We start from the raw sequence: 22,911 nt of genomic DNA on the forward strand, positions 1-22,911 counted from the left end.
TTGCCCAGGCTGGAGTGCGATGGCACGATCTCAGCTCACTGCAACCTCTGCTTCCGGTGTTTGAGCAATTCTCCTGCCTCAGCCTCCCGAGTAGCTGGGACTACAGGCACGCACCACTACGCCCAGCTAACTTTTGTACTTTTAGCAGAAATGGAGTTTCACCACGTTGGCCAGGCTGGTCTGGAACTCCTGACCTCAGGTGATCCACCCACCTCAGCCTCCCAAAGTGCTGGGATTACAGGCATGAGACACCGACCCCAGCCCCAACCCCTTTTAATATTTTTAGGTTTTTTTTCTTTTCTTTCTTCTTTTTCTTTTCCTTCTTTCTTCTTTTAGTATTTTTGATCAATGGTTGATTAACTCCACAGATACAGGATCCACAGGTACAGAGAACCGACTGTAGCTGGAGATTTCAATGCCTACTTTCAACAGTGGATGAAACAGCTAGACAGAAGATCATCAAGGAAACAGAAGACTTGAGTAACACTATAAACCAACTAGACCCAACAGATGCCTACAGAACACTCCACAACAACAGCAGACAACACTTCTCCTCAAGAGCACATGAAACATTCTCCAGAGTAGGCCATTTGTTAGCCCATAAAGGAAGTCTCAATAAATGTAAAGGGCTGAAATAATAAAAAGCATGTCCCTCAACCACAATAGAATAAAATTACATAACAGATGGGAAAGGAAATTTGGGAAATTCAAAAAAATGTGGAAATTAAACATTCTCCAATAGTAAAAAGACCTGGAGCTTCCTGGAGACATGACTGATTGTAGCATAAGTGCAGGGAAAAGAGCAGGTGAGGCTGGAATCTCTTCTAGTACTAGAAAGCAAGCCAGTACTCAAAAAAATAAATAAAAAGGAATACAGGAGTCAACCTGGAAGAGCTCCCAATGGCCTAAGCAAGAACAATTTGAATAACAAAATAAGCAACATACTATTGGACTATAACCCAAAGATAAAATTAATATCCATAACCCATACTCACATAAATGAAAGACTACATAAATAAATGGAGGAGAAGAGACAAACTTCCTTACAGAATTCCAAATAGCTTATCTAGCTACCTACCTAATCTCCTTTCCAGGAGATGGAGCTTAACTTCCCCTGGACCCTGAGTATGGGCTGCACTCAGTAAGTTGCTTCCAAATAACACAGTATGGAAAGACAGTAAAGAGTAACTTTACAGTGGAGAAACCTAGCAAACACTACCTCAGCCAGGTGATCAAGGCCAAAAGTCATGTTATTACCACGTGAAGAGGATGGCACTTTACCTCTGTGGTTTTCCTCCCAAGAATCTATAACCCCTGTCTAATTCTGAGAAAAACATCAGAAAAACCCCAAATTGAAGGATATTCCACAAAATACCTGACCAACAGATGCTAAGGAGACATGATGATTAATGTAATGTGGTATCCTGGATGGGATCCTGGAACAGAAAAAGGACATTAGGGGAAAACTACTGAGCTCTACATAAAATTTGGAGTTTAGTTAATAGCAATGGATCAGAGCTGGGCGTGGTGGCTCACAACTGTAATCCTAGCACTTCGGGAGGCTGAGGTAGAAGGATCACTGGAGTCCAGGAGTTCGAGACCACGCTGGGCAACATACAGAGATCTCGTCTCGACAAAAAATTAAAAAAAAAAAAAAAAAAACAGGCTTGGTGGCACACACCTGCAGTCCCAGCTACTTGGGAGGCTAAGGCAGGAGGATTGCTTGAGCCTGGGAGGTCGAGGCTGCAATGAACCATGATTGTACCACTGCACTCCAGACTGGGTGACACAGTGAGACCCTTGTCTCAAAAAAAAAAAAAAAAAAAGGTAATGGACCAGTGTAATTTCATAACTTGTGACAAATGTAGCATAGCTACTACCATCAATGTAAGATTTGTTTTGTTTTGTTTTGTTTTGAGACAGGGCCTCACTCTGTTGCCCAGGCTGGAGTGCAGCGGTAGAATCATAGCTCACTGCAACCTTGGACAGGCTCAAGTGAGCCTCTCCGTTAACTGGGACTAGAGGCACACACCACATCTGGCTAATTAAAAAAAAAAAAAAAAACAATTGTTAGCAGAAATGAGATCTCACTATGTTGCTCAGTCTGGTCTCAAACTCCTGGTCTCAAGCAATCCTCCCTCCTTGGCCTCCCAAAGTGCTGGGATTACAGGTGTGAGCCACTGTGCCAGCCAAATATAAGATGTTAACAGAGGAAACTGAGTGAGCCACATATAGGAACTCTATGTAATATCTTTGCAATTTTTCTGTAAATCTACAACTATTCCAAAATCTAAAAATTTTTTTTTTTTTTTTAATGATCTGAGGCCTGCCAATAGCCATGGGAGTGAGTTTTTAAGCAGATCCTACCCTAGTTAACCCTTGAGATAACTGTAGGTCCAGCTGACGCTTTAATTATACCTTTATAAGAGACCCTAGGCTGGGCATGGGATGGCTCACACATGTAATCCTAGCACTTTGGGAGACCAAAGTGGGTGGATCACATGAGGTCAGGGGTTCAAGACCAGCTGGGCCAACATGGGGAAAACCCATCTCTACTAAAAATACAAAAATTAGCCAGGCTTCGTGGAGCACGCCTGTAATCTCAGCTACTCAGGAGGCTGAGGCAGGAGAACAGCTTGAACCCAGGAGGCAGAGGTTGCAGTGAGCTGAGATGGCACCACTGCACCCCAGCCTGAAGAACAGAGGGAGACTCCATCTCAAAAAAGAAGAAAAAGAGATCCTGGGCTAGAAGCATTCAGCTAAGCTGCCCCAAGATTTCTGACCCACAGAAATTGTGAAATAATAAAAGTTTGTTGTTTTAAGCTGTTAAGTTTTGGAGCAATTTGTTACACGGCAATAATAACTAATAGAGTATACTTCCTTTCACGTAGAATATTCAGAAGTATCCCCCACAAAAACAGTGGGACAATTTGCATTCCATTTGTTTGACAGTTATATTTTTCATTGTAAATAATAAATTCTCATTCTGGTTTTTACAACAGATTCCACAGCAAATTTACTTAGCCTAAGGCCATCCCAAAAAACTTATTTTGAAGTATAAAAGCAAAATATATGTCAATGAATGCCAAATCTACATTCCTATCCCAGATTAATTTCCTACTAGACACATTCACTCAGACAGTACATGGCATCTCAAAATCAACACACCTAATATTCCTGTATTTCCTATGTCAGTTACAATTCTCAGCATCCAACCCTAAGCCAAAAATAATTCATCCTTGACCTCTTTTTACTCACCCATGCACAGGCTCTCTACTCAAGCACTAAACCCTGCTGATAAATAGCTCCCAAATTTTTCTTTTTTCTTTCTTTCTTTTTTTTTTTTTTTTTGAGATGGAGCTGGGACTACAGGTATGCGCCACCATGCCTTGCTCTGTTGCCAGGCTAGAGTGCAGTGGTGCAATCTCAGCTCACTGCAACCTCTGCCTCCCGGGTTCAAGCAATTCTCCTGCCTCAGCCTCCCAAGTAGCTGGGATAACAGGTGCCTGTGTAACAGGTGCGTGCCACCATGCCCAGCTAATTTTTGTATTTTTTGTAGAGATGGGGTTTCACCATGTTGGCCAGGATGGTCTCGATCTCTTGACCTCGTGATCCGCCCGCCTTGGCCTCCCAAAGTGCTGGGATTACAGGTGTGAGCCACTGTGCCCAGTCAAATATTTCTTAAAGAGAGCCTCCTGTATCTATCCCTAATACCATTGCTCTAGTTTAAGTGCTTATCATCTCTACTGGTCCTTCTCCTAGTCTTCTCTCTTCTTACCCTCCCAGTATCTACCCTCCACACTTTATTTATTTATTTATTTATTTATTTAGAGACAGGGTCTCACTTGCCCAGACTGGAGTGCAGTGGCACAATCTTGGCTCACTGCAGCCTCCGCTTATCATCTCTACTGGTCCTTCTCCTAGCCTTCTCTCTTCTTACCCTCCCAATATCTACCCTCCACACTTTCTTTCTTTCTTTCTTTCTTTCTTTCTTTGGAGACAAGGGTCTCACCCGCTCAGACTGGAGTGCAGTGGCACAATCTCGGCTCACCGCAGCCTCTGCCTCACAGGCTCAAGCAATTCTCCTGCCTCAGCCTCCCAAGCAGCTAGGATTACAGGCATGCGCCACTACTGCCCGGCGAATTTTTGTATTTTTAGTACAGACAGGGTTTCACCATGTTGGCCAGGCTGGTCTTGAACTCCTGACCTCAAATGATCCACCTGCCTTGGCCTCCCAAAGTGCTAGGATTACAGGTGTGAGCCATCACACCCAGCCAACTCTCCACACTTTAATCAGAACTATCTAATTAAAACACTACATTGGGTTAGGCACAGTTGCTCACGCCTGTAATCCCAGCACTTTGGGAGGCCGAGACAGGCAGATCACGAGGTCAGGAGTTCAAGACCAGCCTAGCCAACATGGTGAAACGCTGTTTCTACTGAAAATACAAAAATTAGCTGGGTGTGGTGGCAGGCACCTGTAATCCCAGCTACTCAGGAGGCTGAGGCAGGAGAATTGCTTGAACCTGGGAGGCGGAAGCTGCAGTGAGCTGAGATTGTGCCACTACACTCCAGCCTGGATGACAAAGCAAGACTCCATCTCGGGGGAAAAAACAAAACAAAACAAAACAAAACAAAACAAAAACCCACTACATTGGCCAGGCGTGGTGACTCATGCCCATAATCCCAGCACTCTGTGTGGCCAAGGCAGGTGGATCACTTGAGGTGAGGAGTTTGAGACCAGCCTGGCCAACATGGTGAAACCCCGTGTCTACCTAAAGATACAAAAATTAGCCAGGCATGGTGATGTATGCCTGTAATCCCTGCTACTCAGGAGGCTAAGGCAGGAGAATTACTTGAACCTGGGAGGCAAAGGTTGCAATGAGCTGAGATCATGCCACTGCACTCAAGCCTGGGAAACACAGTGAGACTCCATCTCAAAAACAATATAAAAAAACCCCCTCAAGCTCCACAGGGTAGCACACAAACTTCTCCAAGATCTGGTTCATATCTACTTCCTTACTTTACAATGTTTCATCTGCTTAGAGTTTCCACTTCTGCCAAGTTATTTTGTACATCCATGCCTTGGATCTTACTGTGTCCTCAGCTGTAAATGCTTTTTCTATTTTTCATTGCCCAGCTAAATATCACTTATCCTCCAACACTTAGCTCAGGAGTTGTCTCCTTCAGAAAGCTTTCTCTGAAGCCCTAGACTGTGTGAATGGCCAGATTCTACGCTCCCCAAATACTCTGTGCTTACCCTATTTTATCACTTGCTATAGTTTAATGTAATGGAATGTATCTGTATGCTCTTGAAAGTCAGGGACAGGTTCGCATTATGTACTTGCATTTTTTCTTTTTTTTTTTTTTTTTAGCTCATCCAACATTATAGAATGTACTTGGTTTTTTATTTTGTTTTGTTTTTGTTTTTTGAGACAGAGTCTTGTTGTTGCAGAGGTTGGAGTGCAGTGGCACAATCTCAGCTCACTACAACCTCTGCCTCCCAAGTAGCTGGGCCTACAGGTGTGCAGCATCGTGCCCAGTTAATTATTTTTGTATGTTTAGTAGAGACGTGGTCTCACCATGTTGCCCAGGCTGATCTTGAACTCCTGACTTCAAGTGATCCGCCAGCTTCGGCCTCCTAGAGTGCTGGGATTACAGGCATGAGCCACTGTGCCAAGCTGTACTTGTAGTTTTTATGGATGGATGGAAACATATGCTGACCTACTAGGAATTCAGTAATGCTCTCAAATCAATTTCCATTTATTAATAACAGCTGCGTCTGCCTATATTGGAAAATCAGCAGTACATTACATGTGAAATATTATTTATTCTGCCCACAGGATAGTTCATATGAGTTACAGATTTCACTGAAATAATTTCCTAGCTCCCAATATAATTCTTAGGATACTGTACTTACTATAAAAATTCTATTAAATTCACTGTTATTAAATGAGTTTAGCAGGAATGAACCAGATTCATTAACAATGCTCTGACAAACACAAATAAATAAAACAGCATGGAACTAGAATTAACATTATTTCAATTACTAATCTCCAATAACCTAACAACCCATTTTAGAGATTAAGAAACTGAGGTGGCCGGGCATGGTGGCTCATGCCTGTAATCCCAGCACTTTGGGAAGCCGAGGTGGGCAGATCACGAGGTCAAGAGATCGAGACCATCCCGGCCACATGGTGAAACCCCGTCTCTACCAAAACTATAAAAATTAGCTGGGTGTGGTGGCACATGCCTGTAATCCCAGCTACTCAGGAGGCTGAGGCAAGAGAATCGCTTGAACCAGGGAGTCGAGAGTTGCAGTAAGCCGAGATCGCGCCACTGGCAACAGAGCAACACTCCACCTCAAAAAACAAAAAAAAAAACTGGGGTTCAAAAAAGTTAACTGGTTCAGAATCAATTCACTGGTAGCTAGTGTCAGAACTGGGACTCCCTGATTACGAAGTCAAGTCTAAGTTTTGCCATTTACTTTTTTGGTAAACTTTGAAACATTACTTTATCTCCTGGTTTTTTCATTTCTTGGTCCATGAAACAATAACTTTGCAAGACTGCAGTGAAAATGAATTACTTACTGCCCCCAGTGTGACCATCGTTATTGTCTGTAGACTGAAAAACATAGGTATATGAATAACAAGAGCTATATTTTTATCTACCACCAAGAAGCTTAAAATCTGGTTGGGGCCAGGCGCTCTGGCTCACGCCTGTAATCCCAGCATTTTGGGGAGGCTGAGGCGGGTGGATCACGAGGTCAAGAGTTCAAGACCAGCCTGACCAACATGGTGAAACCCCATCTCTACTAAACATACAAATATTAGCTGGGCGTGGTCACGCATGCTTGTAATCCCAGCTACTCAGGAGGCTGAGGCAGGAGAATTGCTTGAACCCAGGAGGCGGAGGTTGCAGGGAGCCGAGATCATGCCACTGCACTCCAGCCTGGGCGACAGAGCAAGATTCCACCTCAAAAAAAAAAAAAAATTCACGTTGGGGGAAATGGTCTATTACCGTATTATCAATGCTGTATTTTCGAAGTTATTAATGTGCTTATGACATACGAAAAGCAGTATAATAATTTGATTTCAATTATTTAAGTAGCTATCTTTTTAAGCCACTTTCCCTAGCCTTCACAGCAATTCACTGGAACAAAAAGAATGTTTATTTTCAAAAATTAGAGAAAAAATGTGTTTAGGTGCTTTCTTCCTTTTGAGTTTTCATTTGTTTACTTAGTATAATTATTAAGATTGAATAGGTCTTTTGGTTGCCAGATTCACAAAGAACACTTAGGTGACTCAGAGAAACAAAAAAATATCAAGAATATAAACTGTGTAATTCAGCCTTGTCTTCAGAAACAATGTTGAACCATAGTAAAGGAGATCAGTGTTTTCTAAAGACAATAGATATATAGGATGTAAACCAAAGAATAAGCATTTCACAGTCTTACACAAACTTAGTGTTTAAAAGGTATTAACTACCTTAATTAGATGAGATTTAATGGATTTTGTTACATTTTTTAGCTTATTTGCTTTTCATATAGGCAAAAGATTATGATAATCCAGTTTTTATGGTACTTTACAATGCCATTGGGGATATGTGAACAAATATCTTAACCAAATTTTCGTTTATGTGCCTTCCCTCCCCCGCAAGGGTGTAATCTCTTCCATTTCTCTTTCTTTTTTTCTCTCAGGCTCTGCACGGAATTTTCCTCTCCTCTTCAACCTGATGGTGTAACACATGATCACGTGTTCGTTGTCTTGTTTTCCTCTGGGTCGCATGGGTACTTCTATTTCCTTTTCCTTTTTCATCTTTTCTTTCATTATGGTCTCTAACAAGATCCTCTCCAGGGTCCCTCTGATCTCTGTGCTAACAGGAAAGCACTGGAATGATGGAAAGGAAGACAAAGAAAGTCCCAAAAGCAGCTGGGAGTCCTTGGTTCTAACCATCTCTATGGAAACAATTCCACAGAGATAGGTCTGGAAACAATTCTGTAGGGATCACTGGAGCAGTGGTGAGCCAGTCTCACCAAGCCTTATTTACAGGATACAACTTGCAAATGGGAATAGTTGACAAGATTTTGTTGTTGTTGTTGTTGTTGTTTTAAGAGAAGTAGTAAAATAGGAAGCCAAATAAAATGTACATTTATGCCTATGTAGCGTTTTGTTTTTTGTTTTGAGACGGAGACTCGTTCTGTCACCCAGGCTGGAGTGCAGTGGCACGATCTCGGCTCACTGCAACCTCTGCCCCACCAGGTTCAAGCAATTCTTGTGCCTCAGTCTCCCAAGTAGCTGAGATTATAGGCATGTGCCACCATGCCCAGCTAATTTTTGTAGTTTTAGTAGAGACAGAGTTTCACTATGTTGGTCAGGTTGGTCTCAAATTCCTGACCTCACGTGATCCACCTGCCTCAGCCTCCCAAAGTGCTGGGATTACAGGCATGAGCCACCACACCCAGCCTATATAGTGTATTTTTTAACTCAAAACTTCCTACTGTAACAATAAAAAGGCAAAGGGAATGTGTAAACCAATTTCAAGTCCTTCCTGAGCATGCACATTGGCAAAGAGTGCCTAATCCAAAGAAATTATGGCAAGCAAGCAAGCAAGCAGCAGTTTGGTAGTGAAAAATCATTCATGTCATTAGAATGATTTTCAGATTGTGACCCATAACCACACAAAATATGCGGCAGGAATGCCAAATTCAGTCAGGCAGTAAAACAAATTGAATTCAAGCAAGGAGTGAAGGAGATTACAGAATTCCATCTACCAAATCAGTCTGAAAGACCGAAAGGATAAAAATAGCCATGTAACTTGAACCCAGGAGGACCAAGGGAAGAACTCCATCAGGATTGTGGGAGCTTAGAGTCTTATTAATACAGCAATTATTTTTTTAAAAGGAGGGAGAGGGGTTGGGACTCACAGTGTCAGTGATAATGGGACTATAAAGTTTCAGGCCTGTTCAAAAAGTCTCCAGCCAGTAAGCTAGTAACCACAGGTCTCCTGAAATGGTAACTCCAGTGTTAATTAGGTGACATAACCTCAATTTTCCAAAAATGATGTCTGTTTCCTTAAGTTATAGATATTTGTAACCTCACGAAGGTTCATAGTGTTTTAAGACCCTGGCCCTTGGGTAAAACCATATGGGCTCCAATTCTAGCTCTACCACTCAACTGTGTGACCTTGGGCAACTATTTTCACTTCTCTAGGACTTAGGCACTTCATCTATAAAATGAAGATACTTATTTTTCAGGGTTGTAAGAGTACAGTGTGTAGGTTATGCTACACACTGTACTCAATTTGCTGACTCTTTACAACCCTGAAAAATAAATATGAGCCATTGTTATCACAGCATCCTTGTTTGGTTTTCCATCTCTTTTAATTGTGATAACACTGTCCTTTCTGCCTTCCACTCAGTACTTTTAGGGAGTGGGCCATTGTGGGTATGTGAGCACCATGTTCTTACTGCCCCACACTCGTCTTAGGCAGGTTTGAGGATGAATTAAAGCCTTAAAATGTCTTACATCCTACACACTGCAGATCTCATGGGAGAAAAAATTATACATCCTCCTACGTTGCTAACACCTCTCACCCTACCTCCAACAGACTTCCCAATGTCTGTACCACAAAGTTCAAAGTCTTTTGGCCAGACATTGAAGACTATCTACAATCTAGCTTCACCCACATTTCTAACATTACGCCATCTTCCTGACGCTTTGCACTGGAACTTGCACTGATTTTTTGTGTGTGTGGGAGGGTGTGGGACGGAGTCTCGCTCGGTCACCAAGGCTGGAGTGCAGTAGTGCCATCTCGGCTCACTACAAGCTCCACCTCCTGGGTCCACTCCATTCTCCTGCCTCAGCCTCCTGAGTAGCTGAGACTACAGGGGCAAGCCACCTACGCTCGACTAATTTTTTTTTTTTTTTTTTCAGTAGAGACAGGATTTCACCGTGTTAGCCAGGATGAACTTGCACTGATCTCTTTCCCAGGCTTCCCCTTAACTCTTCGCGCAGAAATTCGGGTTTTTTTTTTGTTGTTGTTTTTGAGACAAGGTCGCCCAGGCTGGAGCGCACTGGTGCAATCACGACTCACTGCAGCCTCAACCTCCAGGGCACAAACCATCCTCTTGCCCAGCCTCCCGAGTAGCTGGGACTACTCGGGAGTCCCATCTACTCCCGTGCGCTGCCATCACGCCCAGCTAATCTTTGTATTTTTTGTAGAGACAGCGCCTATGTTGCCCAGGCTGGTCTCCAACCCTTAGGCTCAAGCGATCCTCCCGCCTCGGCCTCTCAAAGGCGTGAGCTACCGCGGCCGGCCTTTTTTGGAACTTAAAAAAAAGGCCATAATGTGTCATTAAGAACCTTAGTGGCATGACTGCAAAACCAAAATGTACTTATTAGATGTCACTTGGAAGCGCAATTTTCAACAACGCAAAACTATAGAAAACAACCCAACGTCGGCCTCCACAGGCTAATCAGTCCCCGAGGCACTGACGGCGGGAGAGATGAAAACGCGAAGGCCAGAGGAGAAAGAGAGGAAGGATTTGCAGAGAGAACGGAAACGTGGACAGGAATTCACCCAAGAAACCCGGGTCCCGCGCGGCGCACCGGGACGAAGCGCGCTGGGGGACGGCCAGCAGCTCCGGGCCAGGAGGCGGACACCCAGCCCGAGAGCCGAAATCGGCCTCGGTGGACGTTTTCATCTTCGCGGCCCAGAAACACTTCTATTTTTCACTGCACAATGCAAACATGGTGGACCAGAAAATCCGCCCCGCGTCTGCCGGCCGAACCACGTGGCGCCCTTTCCGCGCCGTCGATGCCGAGCAAGGGCGGGGCCCTCACGTAATTTGTTCACGGTGGGGACAGATCACTGGAGAACTTCTCCAGACCGCGACAGCACAGTTCCTTCTACACACTGGCAGAACTGTCATTGCCATCGCCCCGAGGCGGCAGAATGGTATGCCCTGAAAACTGGATGGTTCTACCGTAAGCAAGAAAGACTGCACACACGACAGCTCTTTACCTGGACTAGCCTCTGCTCTGTCTACCTCGCCCCCAACAGCTGGGCAGCCCACCACCGCGCAGGCGCGTTTCGTGCTGCCAGCGCCAGGCGAACCTGACTTTCCCGTCTCGCGAGAGCGGGGCCGGGCGCCTTCGCAGTTCTCGCTCCGCCCCCCACTTCTTGCTCGCTCCCTCCCATCCCCCCAAGCCAGTTGCTGTGCTGCGCAGCTCCCTAAGCGGTTGTCACCGCTGGAGACGGTTGGGAGAACCGTTGTGGTGAGCGCTACACGAGGCAAACGACTTCTCCCTTCTCTCGACTGGACCCCGCGAGCAGCAGAGTCGGCGTAACTATCGCCTGACAGGGTATCTGAAGTAAAAGGGGGTAGGTTGGGCTGGTGGTTTCGAGAGCGGAGTCGGGAGAAGGACGAAAGAGGCCGGGAGGGGCTGGGTTGGGGGGTAGTGCGGTGGTCGCCGCTCGGAGGCCGCCGCTTGGAAGCGGCGGGGCTGCGCCTCCCGGACCATCTCCCACTTCAAGGAGGGCGGCCTGCCGATGGGAGGACTTGCTCAGGTGGAACTCAGTGGACGACGCCGAGGCCCGAAGTAGGGGACATCCAGCATTTCCCCCTTTCCCTGCTGGCTTGGCCTCCGCCATTTTGGGTACAGTGGCGCGGCCACCTCGGCTTCCCGCCCTTCCCCGCTCTTTTTACTTTTTGTCTCCCAGCTTCCGAAAACTGATTTAGAAGGCCAGGGGAGGGGGTGGTCAAAGCTCCCTGGAAGGGATGAGGGTGGGTAGTGAAGCAAGCAGGGAAAGACCGGGCAGTTGGGTGGAGGGAGGATCGGGGTTGCCGGGCGCGCTCCCGATGGAAATGGCGCCGGATGGGCCTGGCCTCCCACCGCGGCCTCCCTTCCTCCGCAGTCTCGGCAGGGCTACCTGGGCTGACGGGACTGCGAGTGACTTCTGACGCAGATTCCCAAGATGAGAGAGGCTGGAGCTGGGGGAGGAAAGCCAATGGCGACGAAGGTGCTCAACTCTCAAATCCAGGACAAAGGAGGCAGACGGCCTCCTTTGTAATTCCGCCGCCCGGTGGCGAAGGGTTTTTAAGCCAGGCGGCTGCTGGCGGGAGGGGGAAGGGGCGTACTCTCCCTAGCTCTCTGGTCTCTAGGGCAGCTAGATAAACGGAAAGTCTCCTGGGAGGAATAAAGGACGCTTAGCCGGCCCTTATATTCCAGATTTGGAACTTCGAAAAGAGTACGTACTGATCTTCCAAAGGGTTTTTTTTTTTTTTTTTCTTCATGTTTAAACGTTAATAAGGACTTCGGGGGTGATTTTGTAAGCAGAAAAGTGGGTGATTTATCAAATAGGAATGTGAAATGGGCATGTTTCAAGTAGGTCGTCTGGGCCCAGTGAACTGTGATTGTTGCTTTTTGAACTTTGGGGGTGGGGGTGGGTGATGTAGCAATTGTTTTGCGTAGTTTGGCATCTATATTAGACTTTGTTTTTAAGTTTCACTTTTGGGAAACAGTTAAAACAACCCAGTGATGGTAGATGTGTATGTATTGGAATTGAGTTCCTTTCGATATTAAATCTTCCAAGAGTTGTATTTTGTGCAGTTTTTTTTTTTCTTGGCATTAAGGCTCTAGAAGTAAAATACTTCAAAATACGGTTATGGCTTATTTTCTTTTGGTGTCTAGGCCTTTTTTTTTTTTTAAATGTAGGAGTATAGTACACTGTAATCGTATTTTAAACAAGGGAATAAGCCTATTAAACAGAAAAACAAATTGTAAACCCAGTCACGTGGTGGTGGTGTGATTCGGATGAGGGTCCTGAGAACTGGATCCGTAATTTTCATTGAAGACATAGTACAAAAGGGACGGGAAAGGCCTGAGAGTAAGAATTTCTGATAATTTATGTAAAACTTTTTAAGAATATTGTTACCTACTTTTCCAGCTCTAAAAACAAAAACTTACTATTGTTGAAGATGTTCAGTGATGCTTTGTCAAGATTGCCGAGGAAAAGTTTACGAAAATCTTACCTTGAAACAGTAGCTTTGAGTGGCCCTTTGAAAAGATAGTCCAGCCTGTCCTATAAAGTTATATATGCTATAACAAATAGCTTTACTAATTGGATTGGACTACACACACACACCTTTTTTCTGTCCTCTTTTTCAGTTGTGCCATTATCTGGAAGTCCATCTTACTGCCTTTTTAAAATAATGTTATCTTTGATTTCGTTGTATTGGTAAACAACTGACTAAATTGCAGTAGATAAAAACATGGTTCATAGTAAACTAACATTTTAGAAACCTTACCTCCTTAAGCTGTTAGGGGCGTGTCTAGTGTTTTTGTTTTTTTAAAGAGCAAGCCCATTGGGAAGGAATGATGTACATTTTCTGTTAAACTTAGATCATCAGCACTTTTTCCAAAAAATAAAATTCATTCTCATTTCTTGACCACTGGGCTGCCATTTAGAAAGTTATTTATTGATGCATAAAGTCGTTTATGCATTACTTCAGAAGATAGGCTGTGCCTCCGTGTTAAGAGGATTCTCTATGTCATTTGTTCTCTAGTGGATGTTTTTTCTTTAATGACTTCGGTATATAATTCACATACCATAAACTTCACCAATTTTAAATGTACATTTTAGTGGATTTTAGTACATTGACAGCGTTGTGTGACCGTCACTACAATTTAATTTTGTAACATTTTTGTCACTCCAAAAAGATACCAATACCCTTTACTGGTCATTCCCCTTGCTGGCATTCTCCCTCCCGTCAAGCCTCAGACAATCATGAATACAAATGGAGTTATACAATATGTAGTCTTTTGTGACTGGCTTGTTTCACTTGGTGTAATGTTTAAAAAATTATATTTAAAGTCTCATAAAACTGACCAAAGCCATCCTCATATTTTAACTGTGGTATATTTTATTGGTACTAGCACCTAGAATTCTTAAAGCAGAGTAGTGATTAGCCATGACATTGTTGCAAAGAAAGGTTGAGGTGGATTATCCTGAATAATTAGTAAAGTGTTTTAAGTAGTTTCTGACAGCTTTATTAGAGCAGATTGCTTCTTCCTGTGCCCTTAGAGTTTTTCTTGTTTTCGTTTTGTAGGTAGGATTTTTAGTTTTGAAGGGGTTGGTAGAGTGAGGCTCTCATTATTGTATGTGCTTTGCATACAGGGTCACCCTGTAAAATAGATTAAGTGTTCCGAATTCGGTTGGGTTTTACGCAATTAAAAGTTGTGTTAACAGTTTAGTGTTTATTATAGATAACATCGATAACACTTTTTTGTTTTCATTGGGTCTTATCATTGGTACAGACCGATCCAAAAATCCAATTGGCTTGCTGGTATTTTTTTCTTGTGAATTGGTAAGATTTATGAGTAAAGTTATTTTTTCTTTTTTTCTTTTTTTTTTTAAGCATTTGCTCCTTAAATGCAAACTACTAAGATCCTTTCACAACAGATTAAGGTTGAATTTGCAGAGTTCTTAAATTTTTCATGAAGCAGTGAGGGTAGATCTGTACCACTTTTTCCGTTCTGTGTAAATCACCCTTTATGGGAAACACTTATTTTTTAGGTTGGTGCTATTTAAAAAAAATAAAACGGTAGGCGTTTTCAAAACATCTCTGAACTTTTTTTTTTCAAACTGGGTTGGGGCCTCCTCCTCTCAAAGCTACTCTTCAGTATTAAACTTTTAAAAGCCTTCGCTGGCTTTGGGAAATAAAATTTTTAACAATTCTCAGTTCTCTTCGAGGTTTGAATTGTTTTCTGTCCTTTAAGGTTCACATATTTTGTGTATGGTATATCTTGTTGGCTTTTGCAGGGCCCCTTAAAATCCAGTAACAGTTGCCATCAGTAAATGCTTAACATGAGGCAGACCAAGCACTTGAATAGTGCAGTGAGATATAGATACCACTGCTATAGTTTACAATTGAAGAGGCTCAGAGGTTAAATGGTTTAGGTAACCAGTGAACGGCAGAATAGGGATTCATACTATTTATTTGTGTGCATATTTTAAATGCATGAATTCTAGGAAAAAAAAACTTTACCCTTTGCAGATGCCACCCCTAAGAGTTGCACCAACAAATAGATGACATGAAATTAAGCATTAGTGAATGCTGTTGATACGAAATATGATCTTCAAACATAAAGGAATCAAATGAACAAATTGTTTTGTTTACAGGGGAGGAGGTGGTGAGGGAAAGGTTTGAAATACTCAGGTGAGTAGGATTCCTACAGCTGCATAGTGAAATTTGTAAGGTTCTGGTAAGTTTCTGCAGCTGAAGGACTTCTGCATTCGCCTCTTTTGTAAATACTATGTAATTTTAAACGGAAGGATGGTTGCCTCTGGGGAAGGGAACTGGGAACTGAAGTCATTTTGGAGGGGAAGGGGGGCTTCTAGATACACCTTTTATGCTTTATTAAAAAGTATATTACGTATTTTTTAAAGTTTGTGTTTAAATCTATTTGATTAAAAAGTTGAGTAAACTGGTTTCTATACACTGTCCAGTGGCTTCAAAAACACAGGTACTGTTGGAAGGCATTCACTTTTGAGCAGCCTTTGACCTCAGTTTTAATCTAATTAATTCAGTCATTTTAAAATCTTACTCTTGGTGAGTTTAAACTAGATTTGGCTAAAATAGAGGTGAGAGTGTTGGCCCTTCAAAGACAGTTTGATGTGTTCAAAATTGTAGTGCATTTAAAAGGGTTAGACTTATGTGATATTTTTCCAACATGAGTCAGTACTCATTGCATTTTTTACTTAGGCTCTTGATGTTAGTGGATATTGGTATTACATGCAACTTCTGAGTAAGTTTTAAAGAATTTGAATAATCAGGTGAATAAAAACCTGAAAAGTGGTGAATCAAAAGTTGAGAGATAAGGAAAGGCTAGAGGTGGCATTCAGGGGACACAGTCAAATAGTTTGAAGACTCTGGTAGTAGAATTATGCAAGTTTTCTTAAAATTAGGCAATACATAATATTGATACTAAGAAATTCAGTACTGGAGGGCTCAGGTCTCATTGCCTTTTCCCTACCCCAAAATATGAAAGGTGGTCTACAGTTTTGTCATGGCATTGTCACGGGAGTTGGCGCCATGTTACATTTCCTCTTGTGGCACCTCTGAGAGGTGTTTCTTCATTACCTCTTGACAAGAGTATGTTTTGATTGACTGCTCTATGTGCTTGTTTATTTTTTATAGCATTTAAATCAAACGGTATTGAGATGGATTGGGTTATGAAACATAATGGTCCAAATGACGCTAGTGATGGGACAGTACGACTTCGTGGACTACCATTTGGTTGCAGCAAAGAGGAAATAGTTCAGTTCTTTCAAGGTACCTCTAGTATTAGTCAAAGTTTAGTAATACTGTAATTTTATATTTGTATTGTTTCACTGTTTTTAATTTGTAAAACCCATTTTGATTTTGGAACTTTGAAGTTTAACTATGATAGTCTTGGTTAATGTATTAAAATAATATGCTCCAATTAATATTCAATACAGAATGTGTATAATATGTAAAACCTAATTAATGTGCAGTAACATATTTGAGAATTGTGATGAAATGAACCGTGAATTAGTATATGGAGCATATATTCGATTTGTAGCCTTTTTTCGTGTAATATAGGTGGGCTTTTAGAGTGTGTGTAATTACACAGTGTTTTTACACTGGTCGCAAAAAAGATTTATTTAATCCAGTATTATTTGAAAAAAATCTTTCATTTGTATTTATGGGGTGATGGGAAACTAAGCTTTTTTGTTTTGTTTTGTTTAGACTTGTTTTAAATATTTGATTCAGATGGGAATGTTTCAGCCTTTAACACTGTTCCCCTTGATGGGGTTATTTGTCCTTGGGTTAAAGGGTTGGAAATCGTGCCAAATGGGATAACATTGACGATGGACTACCAGGGGAGAAGCACAGGGGAGGCCTTCGTGCAGTTTGCTTCAAAGGAGATAGCAGAAAATGCTCTGGGGAAACACAAGGAAAGAATAGGGCACAGGTGGGGATGGAGAGTTTGGGATGGTGTTAAATTTTTATTTTTGGGGGTTGTGGGTCACTATTGCTTAAATGGGGGGGTAGCCATAACATTTTTCTGGGGTAGTTTAAAAGAATTGATAATTAATCTAAATTTAACTTGGAAACTACAGATTTGGGTGGGGAATTAATGCTAATAGTTAAATTAAAAGTAGATTGTTTCCATTTCTCTGTAGGATGTTGTTGATAAATTCTTTTGTATAATCACCTATTTCCTTTAAAACACCTATTTACTAAAAGAGACAAAGTAAAAATATATTTATACTTTATGAATTGTTTTCAGTGACTAATTTCTTTGTAAAACTTAAATATTTAACTAAGTTTGTAGGTTTAAACTGTTAACTTACGGTGTATTTAGGCAATTTAAATTGGGTTATGTATCTAGATGTAGAAAAACTTACTGCATTTTGCCCAGTATCTAATTTACACTAATACATTTATGCTGAAACCTGTACCTTAAAACATTTTTAAATAGGTATATTGAGATCTTCAGAAGTAGCAGGAGTGAAATCAAAGGATTTTATGATCCACCAAGAAGATTGCTGGGACAGCGACCGGGACCATATGATAGACCAATAGGAGGAAGAGGGGGTTATTATGGAGCTGGGCGTGGAAGTATGTATGACAGAATGCGACGAGGAGGTGATGGATATGATGGTGGTATGTGTATCTAATGAACAAAGGTTCTGTTGTCATTTTCTTAATGTTCCTGACACTTTGTCAAGAAATACAGAAATGGCAGTAATTTCAGTACCTGTTAGGTTTTAAAACCTGTTCATGAAAATATGGATTCCCATGGCTAGCTGTGGGACTTGATTGATGCACATATTGGCACCTAGAAAACTTACACAGAAATTAAAATTTAGATGTTGGCATATTTTGACCTTTTTTTGCTTAAGGATGAAATTTAATTTACATGTCTGAACTTAACCTTTTGAGAGTTTAAATTTCCATCACATGTTGACTGCTTTTTTCATAGACTTTAAGTTGGAAATTGCAAACTTGCAATCAAGTTACACATACTGTTTACCATAAAATGTTTTTGTAAACTGGATTATAAAATTTATCTCTGGAAAGTGTGTAGTCATGTATTTCTCCTTAAATTACACAGGTTATGGAGGTTTTGATGACTATGGTGGCTATAATAATTACGGCTATGGGAATGATGGCTTTGATGACAGAATGAGAGATGGAAGAGGTAAAGTAAATATTAAAGACATTTTTATTTGTAGGTAAATTTTAGTATTTGCTTTGCAAGCTCTTAGTGGTAATATAGGAAACTTGTATAAGAAAGGTAATTCAGACAAATTTCAGTGCATTCCTATACAGAGCTTTATACCTTGTATAGTATGTATGTATACTTCCCTACCTAGATCTGTAAGAGTTTATAATCTTGGCAAATTGTGTTTTCTAGGTATGGGAGGACATGGCTATGGGGGAGCTGGTGATACAAGTTCAGGTTTTCATGGTGGTCATTTCGTACATATGAGAGGGTTGCCTTTTCGTGCAACTGAAAATGACATTGCTAATGTGAGTAATTTTTAATAACTATTAGTGGTTTTATACTTACCCTGATATCTACATTTTTAAGCATTCTTAATGGTCTTGTGTTTATAGCTTAATACCAAAATCCCTTGAATATAAAAATAGATCTACCTTTAACTCTAATCACTGATGGATATTTTTGTATCCATTGCGTGTTAACCTACGTAGGATTCAAGCAAGTAAAAAGCTACATTCATGAAGTCCAGTTAAGAATATAATGAAAGACTGATCCTCATAGAATGGTGATGACTGTATACCATGTTGTGCTGGTGTCTTTTGTTGTACTGTTTTTTTTTGTTTTGTTTTTTGTTTTCTTTTCTTTTCTTTTTTGAGACGGAGTCTTGCTCTGTCGCCCAGGCTAGAGTGCAGTGGCGTGATCTCGGCTCACTGCAACCTCTGCCTCCCGGGTTCAAGTTATTCTCCTGCCTCAGCCTCCTGAGTAGCTGGGATTACAGGCACACTCCACCGTGCCTGGCTGATTTTTTGTACTTTTAGTAGAGACGGGGTTTCGCCATGTTGATCAGGCTGTTCCTGACCTTGTGATCTGCCTGCCCCAGCCTCCCAAAGTGCTGGGATTATAGGCGTGAGCCACCACGCCTGGTCTGTATTAGATTTTGAAAGAGTGAATATATAAGTATTAATGATTTGGTTTGGCTTTCTAGGCTAGATAGTGATTAGAAACTGAGGAGTTGAAAATAACAAATAGATACTGCTGTTGTCATTGATGTGAAACTGGTTGGTTTCAGATTTGTTAGGAGGTCAGCAAACTTCAGCTGACAGGCTGAATCCGGTCACACCATTCCTTTACCTGTTGAGTAGTTACATTAGAAACCCAATGGCCATTCAAGCCAAAAGTACTATCTGGCTTTAAATGCAATAGTTTGCTCTAGATCTTACTGGGAATCAATTGGCCTGAGTTCCAAGTGCTTTTAATGATAGTTTAAAACCTGGCTACCTTGTGATTAGAACCAAATGATACCTTTTGGGGAACAATTTCATATAGTTTTAAATAGTAGGTTTATTCAAACCCCCTGGTTCCAAATCATGATATCCCCATTTCTCTCTCTCTCTCTGTGTATTTTTTTGAGACGGAGTGTCCCACTCTGTCTCCCCAAGGCTGGAATGCAGTGGCGTGATCTTGGCTTACTGCAGGCTGCTCCTCCCGGGTTCAAGCGATTCTCTGTCTCAGCCTTCTGAGTAGCTGGGATTACAGGCGTGAGCCACTGTATCCCGCCTATCTCCTTATTTTAAAAGCAGTAAATTCTTTACATTATCCCTAAGTGTATACTCTGTATATTCACAGAACCTTTGTAGTTGACTTAAGTTATTAGTCTGGCAGGGCAATTTCCTAATTGATGAGGAAAAATCAAAGTATGTGGTAATTTACTTTTAATATTCTCAATAGAAAAGTAAGTAACAGGTGTTTTCTTTTATTTAGTTCTTCTCACCACTAAATCCAATACGAGTTCATATTGATATTGGAGCTGATGGCAGAGCCACAGGAGAAGCAGATGTAGAGTTTGTGACACATGAAGATGCAGTAGCTGCCATGTCTAAAGATAAAAATAACATGCGTAAGTAGACGTGAATTTACAAAGTAAGAGGCTCTAAGATGTGTAGGCAACGCTTGGCAATTGTTGGGATCTAAAACCATTTGACCTCTGTAATGGCTTTTTGTGGGCTTTATATATCGCTGTACTAGTAATTGATAAGCATACTTTGTTTAATATTACTTAACTGATCTTTTTTAGAAAGCTTGTATTGATGAATTTGATCCATCATTCCTTTCTCCCCTGTTACTCTTTTTTTCTAAAGAACATCGATATATTGAACTCTTCTTGAATTCTACTCCTGGAGGCGGCTCTGGCATGGGAGGTTCTGGAATGGGAGGCTACGGAAGAGATGGAATGGGTATGTAAAGTTTTTAAAATATGCAGGGTTAGCTACTTATCAATGAGTCTCAATTTTTTTTCTTTTTTCTTTTTTTTTTAAAGATAATCAGGGAGGCTATGGATCAGTTGGAAGAATGGGAATGGGAAACAATTACAGTGGAGGATATGGTACTCCTGATGGCTTGGGTGGTTATGGTAAGTATCTCTAGTTCAGTTTGTGTTAGTCCCCATATGTAGTGCAAACTTTAAAGTGCAGGTATTACTTTTATTTATGCACAGATATCTCCTGCTGAGTGATTCTTAATATCTTTTTCTTAAGGCCGTGGTGGTGGAGGCAGTGGAGGTTACTACGGGCAAGGTGGCATGAGTGGAGGTGGATGGCGTGGGATGTACTGAAAGCAAAAACACCAACATACAAGTCTTGACAACAGCATCTGGTCTACTAGACTTTCTTACAGATTTAATTTCTTTTGTATTTTAAGAACTTTATAATGACTGAAGGAATGTGTTTTCAAAATATTATTTGGTAAAGCAACAGATTGTGATGGGAAAATCTGTTTTCTGTAGGTTTATTTGTTGCATACTTTGACTTAAAAATAAATTTTTATATTCAAACCACTGATGTTGATACTTTTTATATACTAGTTACTCCTAAAGATGTGCTGCCTTCATAAGATTTGGGTTGATGTATTTTACTATTAGTTCTACAAGACGTAGTGTGGTGTAATTTTAGAAGATAATGGTTCACCTTCGCATAAACTGCAAGTCTTAAGCAGACATCTGGAATAGAGCTTGACAAATAATTAGTGTAACTTTTTTCTTTAATTCCTCCTGGACAACATTGTAAATATAAAGCCTAAAGATGAAGTGGCTTCAGGAGTATAAATTCAGCTAATTATTTCTATATTATTATTTTTCAAATGTCATTTATCAGGCATAGCTCTGAAACGATCTAAGAGGTATTGATTTCTGAATATTCATAATTGTGTTACCTGGGTATGGGAGTGTTGGAAGTTTGTTCTAGCCCTAGATTTTGGAGTAAAATCCCTTCAGCACTTGACCGAAATACCAAAAATGTCTCCAAAAAATTGATAGTTGCAGGTTATTGCAAGATGTCTTAAGAGTAGGGTTAAGGTTCTCAGTGACACAAGAATTCAGTATAAGTACATAGGTATTTACTATGGAGTATAATTCTCACAAATGTATTTTAAGTTTTCTGCCCAATAGAGCATATGGTTTTTAAATAACTGTATAAATGATGACTTTTAAAAAATGTAAGCAACAAGTCCATGTCATAGTCAATTAAAACAATCCTGCAGTTGGGTTTTGTATCTGATATCTGCTTGGAGTTTTAGTTTAAAGAATCTATATGTAGCAAGGAAAAAGGTGCTTTTTAATTTTAATCCCTTTGATCAATATGGCTTTTTTCCAAATTGGCTAATGGATCAAAATGAAACCTGTTGATGTGAAATCAGTTCTTGAACTTGTTACTTGTTTTTGCCAGAAATGTTATTAATAAATGTCAATGTGGGAGATAATAATAGTATGGCGTCTGTCCTAGAATGCTTTGTGTCAGTTACTAATTCAAAAATCAGATTGGTAGAAGGTACTACATATGATGTCTACGATTTAGGAGAGGGAGCCCCGGGGCAGCCTATATATGTGGAGCCTCTTGATGGAAGCTATGATTCATCTTAATGCTTGTACCCACTTCCTTTAATGAGCAATTTAAATAATAGGGCATACACCACTTGTCTTTTTTGAAAGTTACATGTGTTTTATTTTCCCAGGATTACCCTCTTAACATAAGCAGTAAAAGTATATACAGTATTAATGAAACCAAAGTTGCCCTTTTAAAGCAGGCTAATTTTCTAAATCTTTATTTAATTCATAAAATTCACATTTTATTTTTTAAACATAGGTTAGAAGAATTACAATTGTAATTCCTTGGCACCATGATAGCATTATTGTGGTAGTACTGCTAGGTGAGGGAATGGTATGTTAAGTCTGTTTTGAAAAGTAAAACGAATACGAGTTCACAATCACAAAATACAGATTGTTAAAAGTTCTGTAATAAAAAAATCCAAAGTTAGCATAGTTTTTAAATAAGCCAAAACTACATGGAGCAAGTTGCTGTCATAAAAGCTGCCTAAAAAAAAAAAGAGAAGTCAGTGGTGATATATGAGTTTTGAAAAGTGAGAAACTTAAAGGGTGACTAAAAATCTTGGTTTGGTGAATGAAATCAGCCTTGGAATTTAAGCAACTTAAGTCACATTTAAAAATTTGTTCTAAGCACAGTAATAAAAAAGCCTATTTGAAAATTTTCATTTATGCTTATTCAATCATAAAAATGTTAGCCCATCCCACCTATCAATATAAAATGGTTCAAGAATATAATTTCTATCTTGAGGACATTTCTATCAGTATTCAAGAAAG

General features: G+C 40.8%; 2 protein-coding genes across 4 annotated transcripts in view; one reads left to right on the forward strand and one right to left on the reverse strand.

Moving 5' to 3' along the window:
* The window catches only part of PBLD (phenazine biosynthesis-like protein domain containing), a 56,244-nt gene extending 44,070 nt beyond the window's left edge, over positions 1-12,174 (reverse strand). The window contains exon 1 of the mRNA XM_011994106.1: positions 11,935-12,174. The gene's annotated coding sequence lies outside the window, so the exon portion shown is untranslated. The remainder of the gene's footprint in view (positions 1-11,934) is intronic.
* HNRNPH3 (heterogeneous nuclear ribonucleoprotein H3 (2H9)) lies at positions 11,161-22,016 on the forward strand. Of its 3 annotated transcripts, none has more exons than XM_011994090.1 (10): positions 11,161-11,385; positions 16,205-16,339; positions 16,865-17,003; positions 17,514-17,698; positions 18,150-18,236; positions 18,453-18,568; positions 20,022-20,157; positions 20,399-20,494; positions 20,578-20,670; positions 20,795-22,016. In XM_011994090.1, exons 2-10 carry the CDS (start codon positions 16,228-16,230, stop codon positions 20,869-20,871), a joined length of 1,041 nt encoding a protein of 346 aa, XP_011849480.1. In that variant the 5' UTR covers positions 11,161-11,385; positions 16,205-16,227; the 3' UTR covers positions 20,872-22,016. The 3 variants fall into 3 exon arrangements, with proteins under 3 accessions (XP_011849480.1, XP_011849479.1, XP_011849481.1); XM_011994089.1 differs by having other exon boundaries at positions 11,161-11,366; XM_011994091.1 differs by having other exon boundaries at positions 11,161-11,366; positions 17,514-17,653.
* The last annotated feature ends 895 nt before the right edge of the window (positions 22,017-22,911 follow it).

Source organism: Mandrillus leucophaeus, unplaced genomic scaffold, assembly GCF_000951045.1.
Source record: "Mandrillus leucophaeus isolate KB7577 unplaced genomic scaffold, Mleu.le_1.0 Scaffold441, whole genome shotgun sequence".
Classification (NCBI taxonomy): Eukaryota; Metazoa; Chordata; class Mammalia; order Primates; family Cercopithecidae; genus Mandrillus; species Mandrillus leucophaeus.

Excerpts from the sequence above, each read along its gene's own strand:
- HNRNPH3 (XM_011994090.1), top strand. The coding sequence starts at position 16,228 with ATGGATTGGGTTATGAAACATAATGGTCCAAATGACGCTAGTGATGGG. Across the intron at positions 17,699-18,149 it reads AGGTGATGGATATGATGGTG|GTTATGGAGGTTTTGATGAC; the intron begins GTATGTGTATCT and ends TAAATTACACAG. Across the intron at positions 20,671-20,794 it reads TGATGGCTTGGGTGGTTATG|GCCGTGGTGGTGGAGGCAGT; the intron begins GTAAGTATCTCT and ends CTTTTTCTTAAG.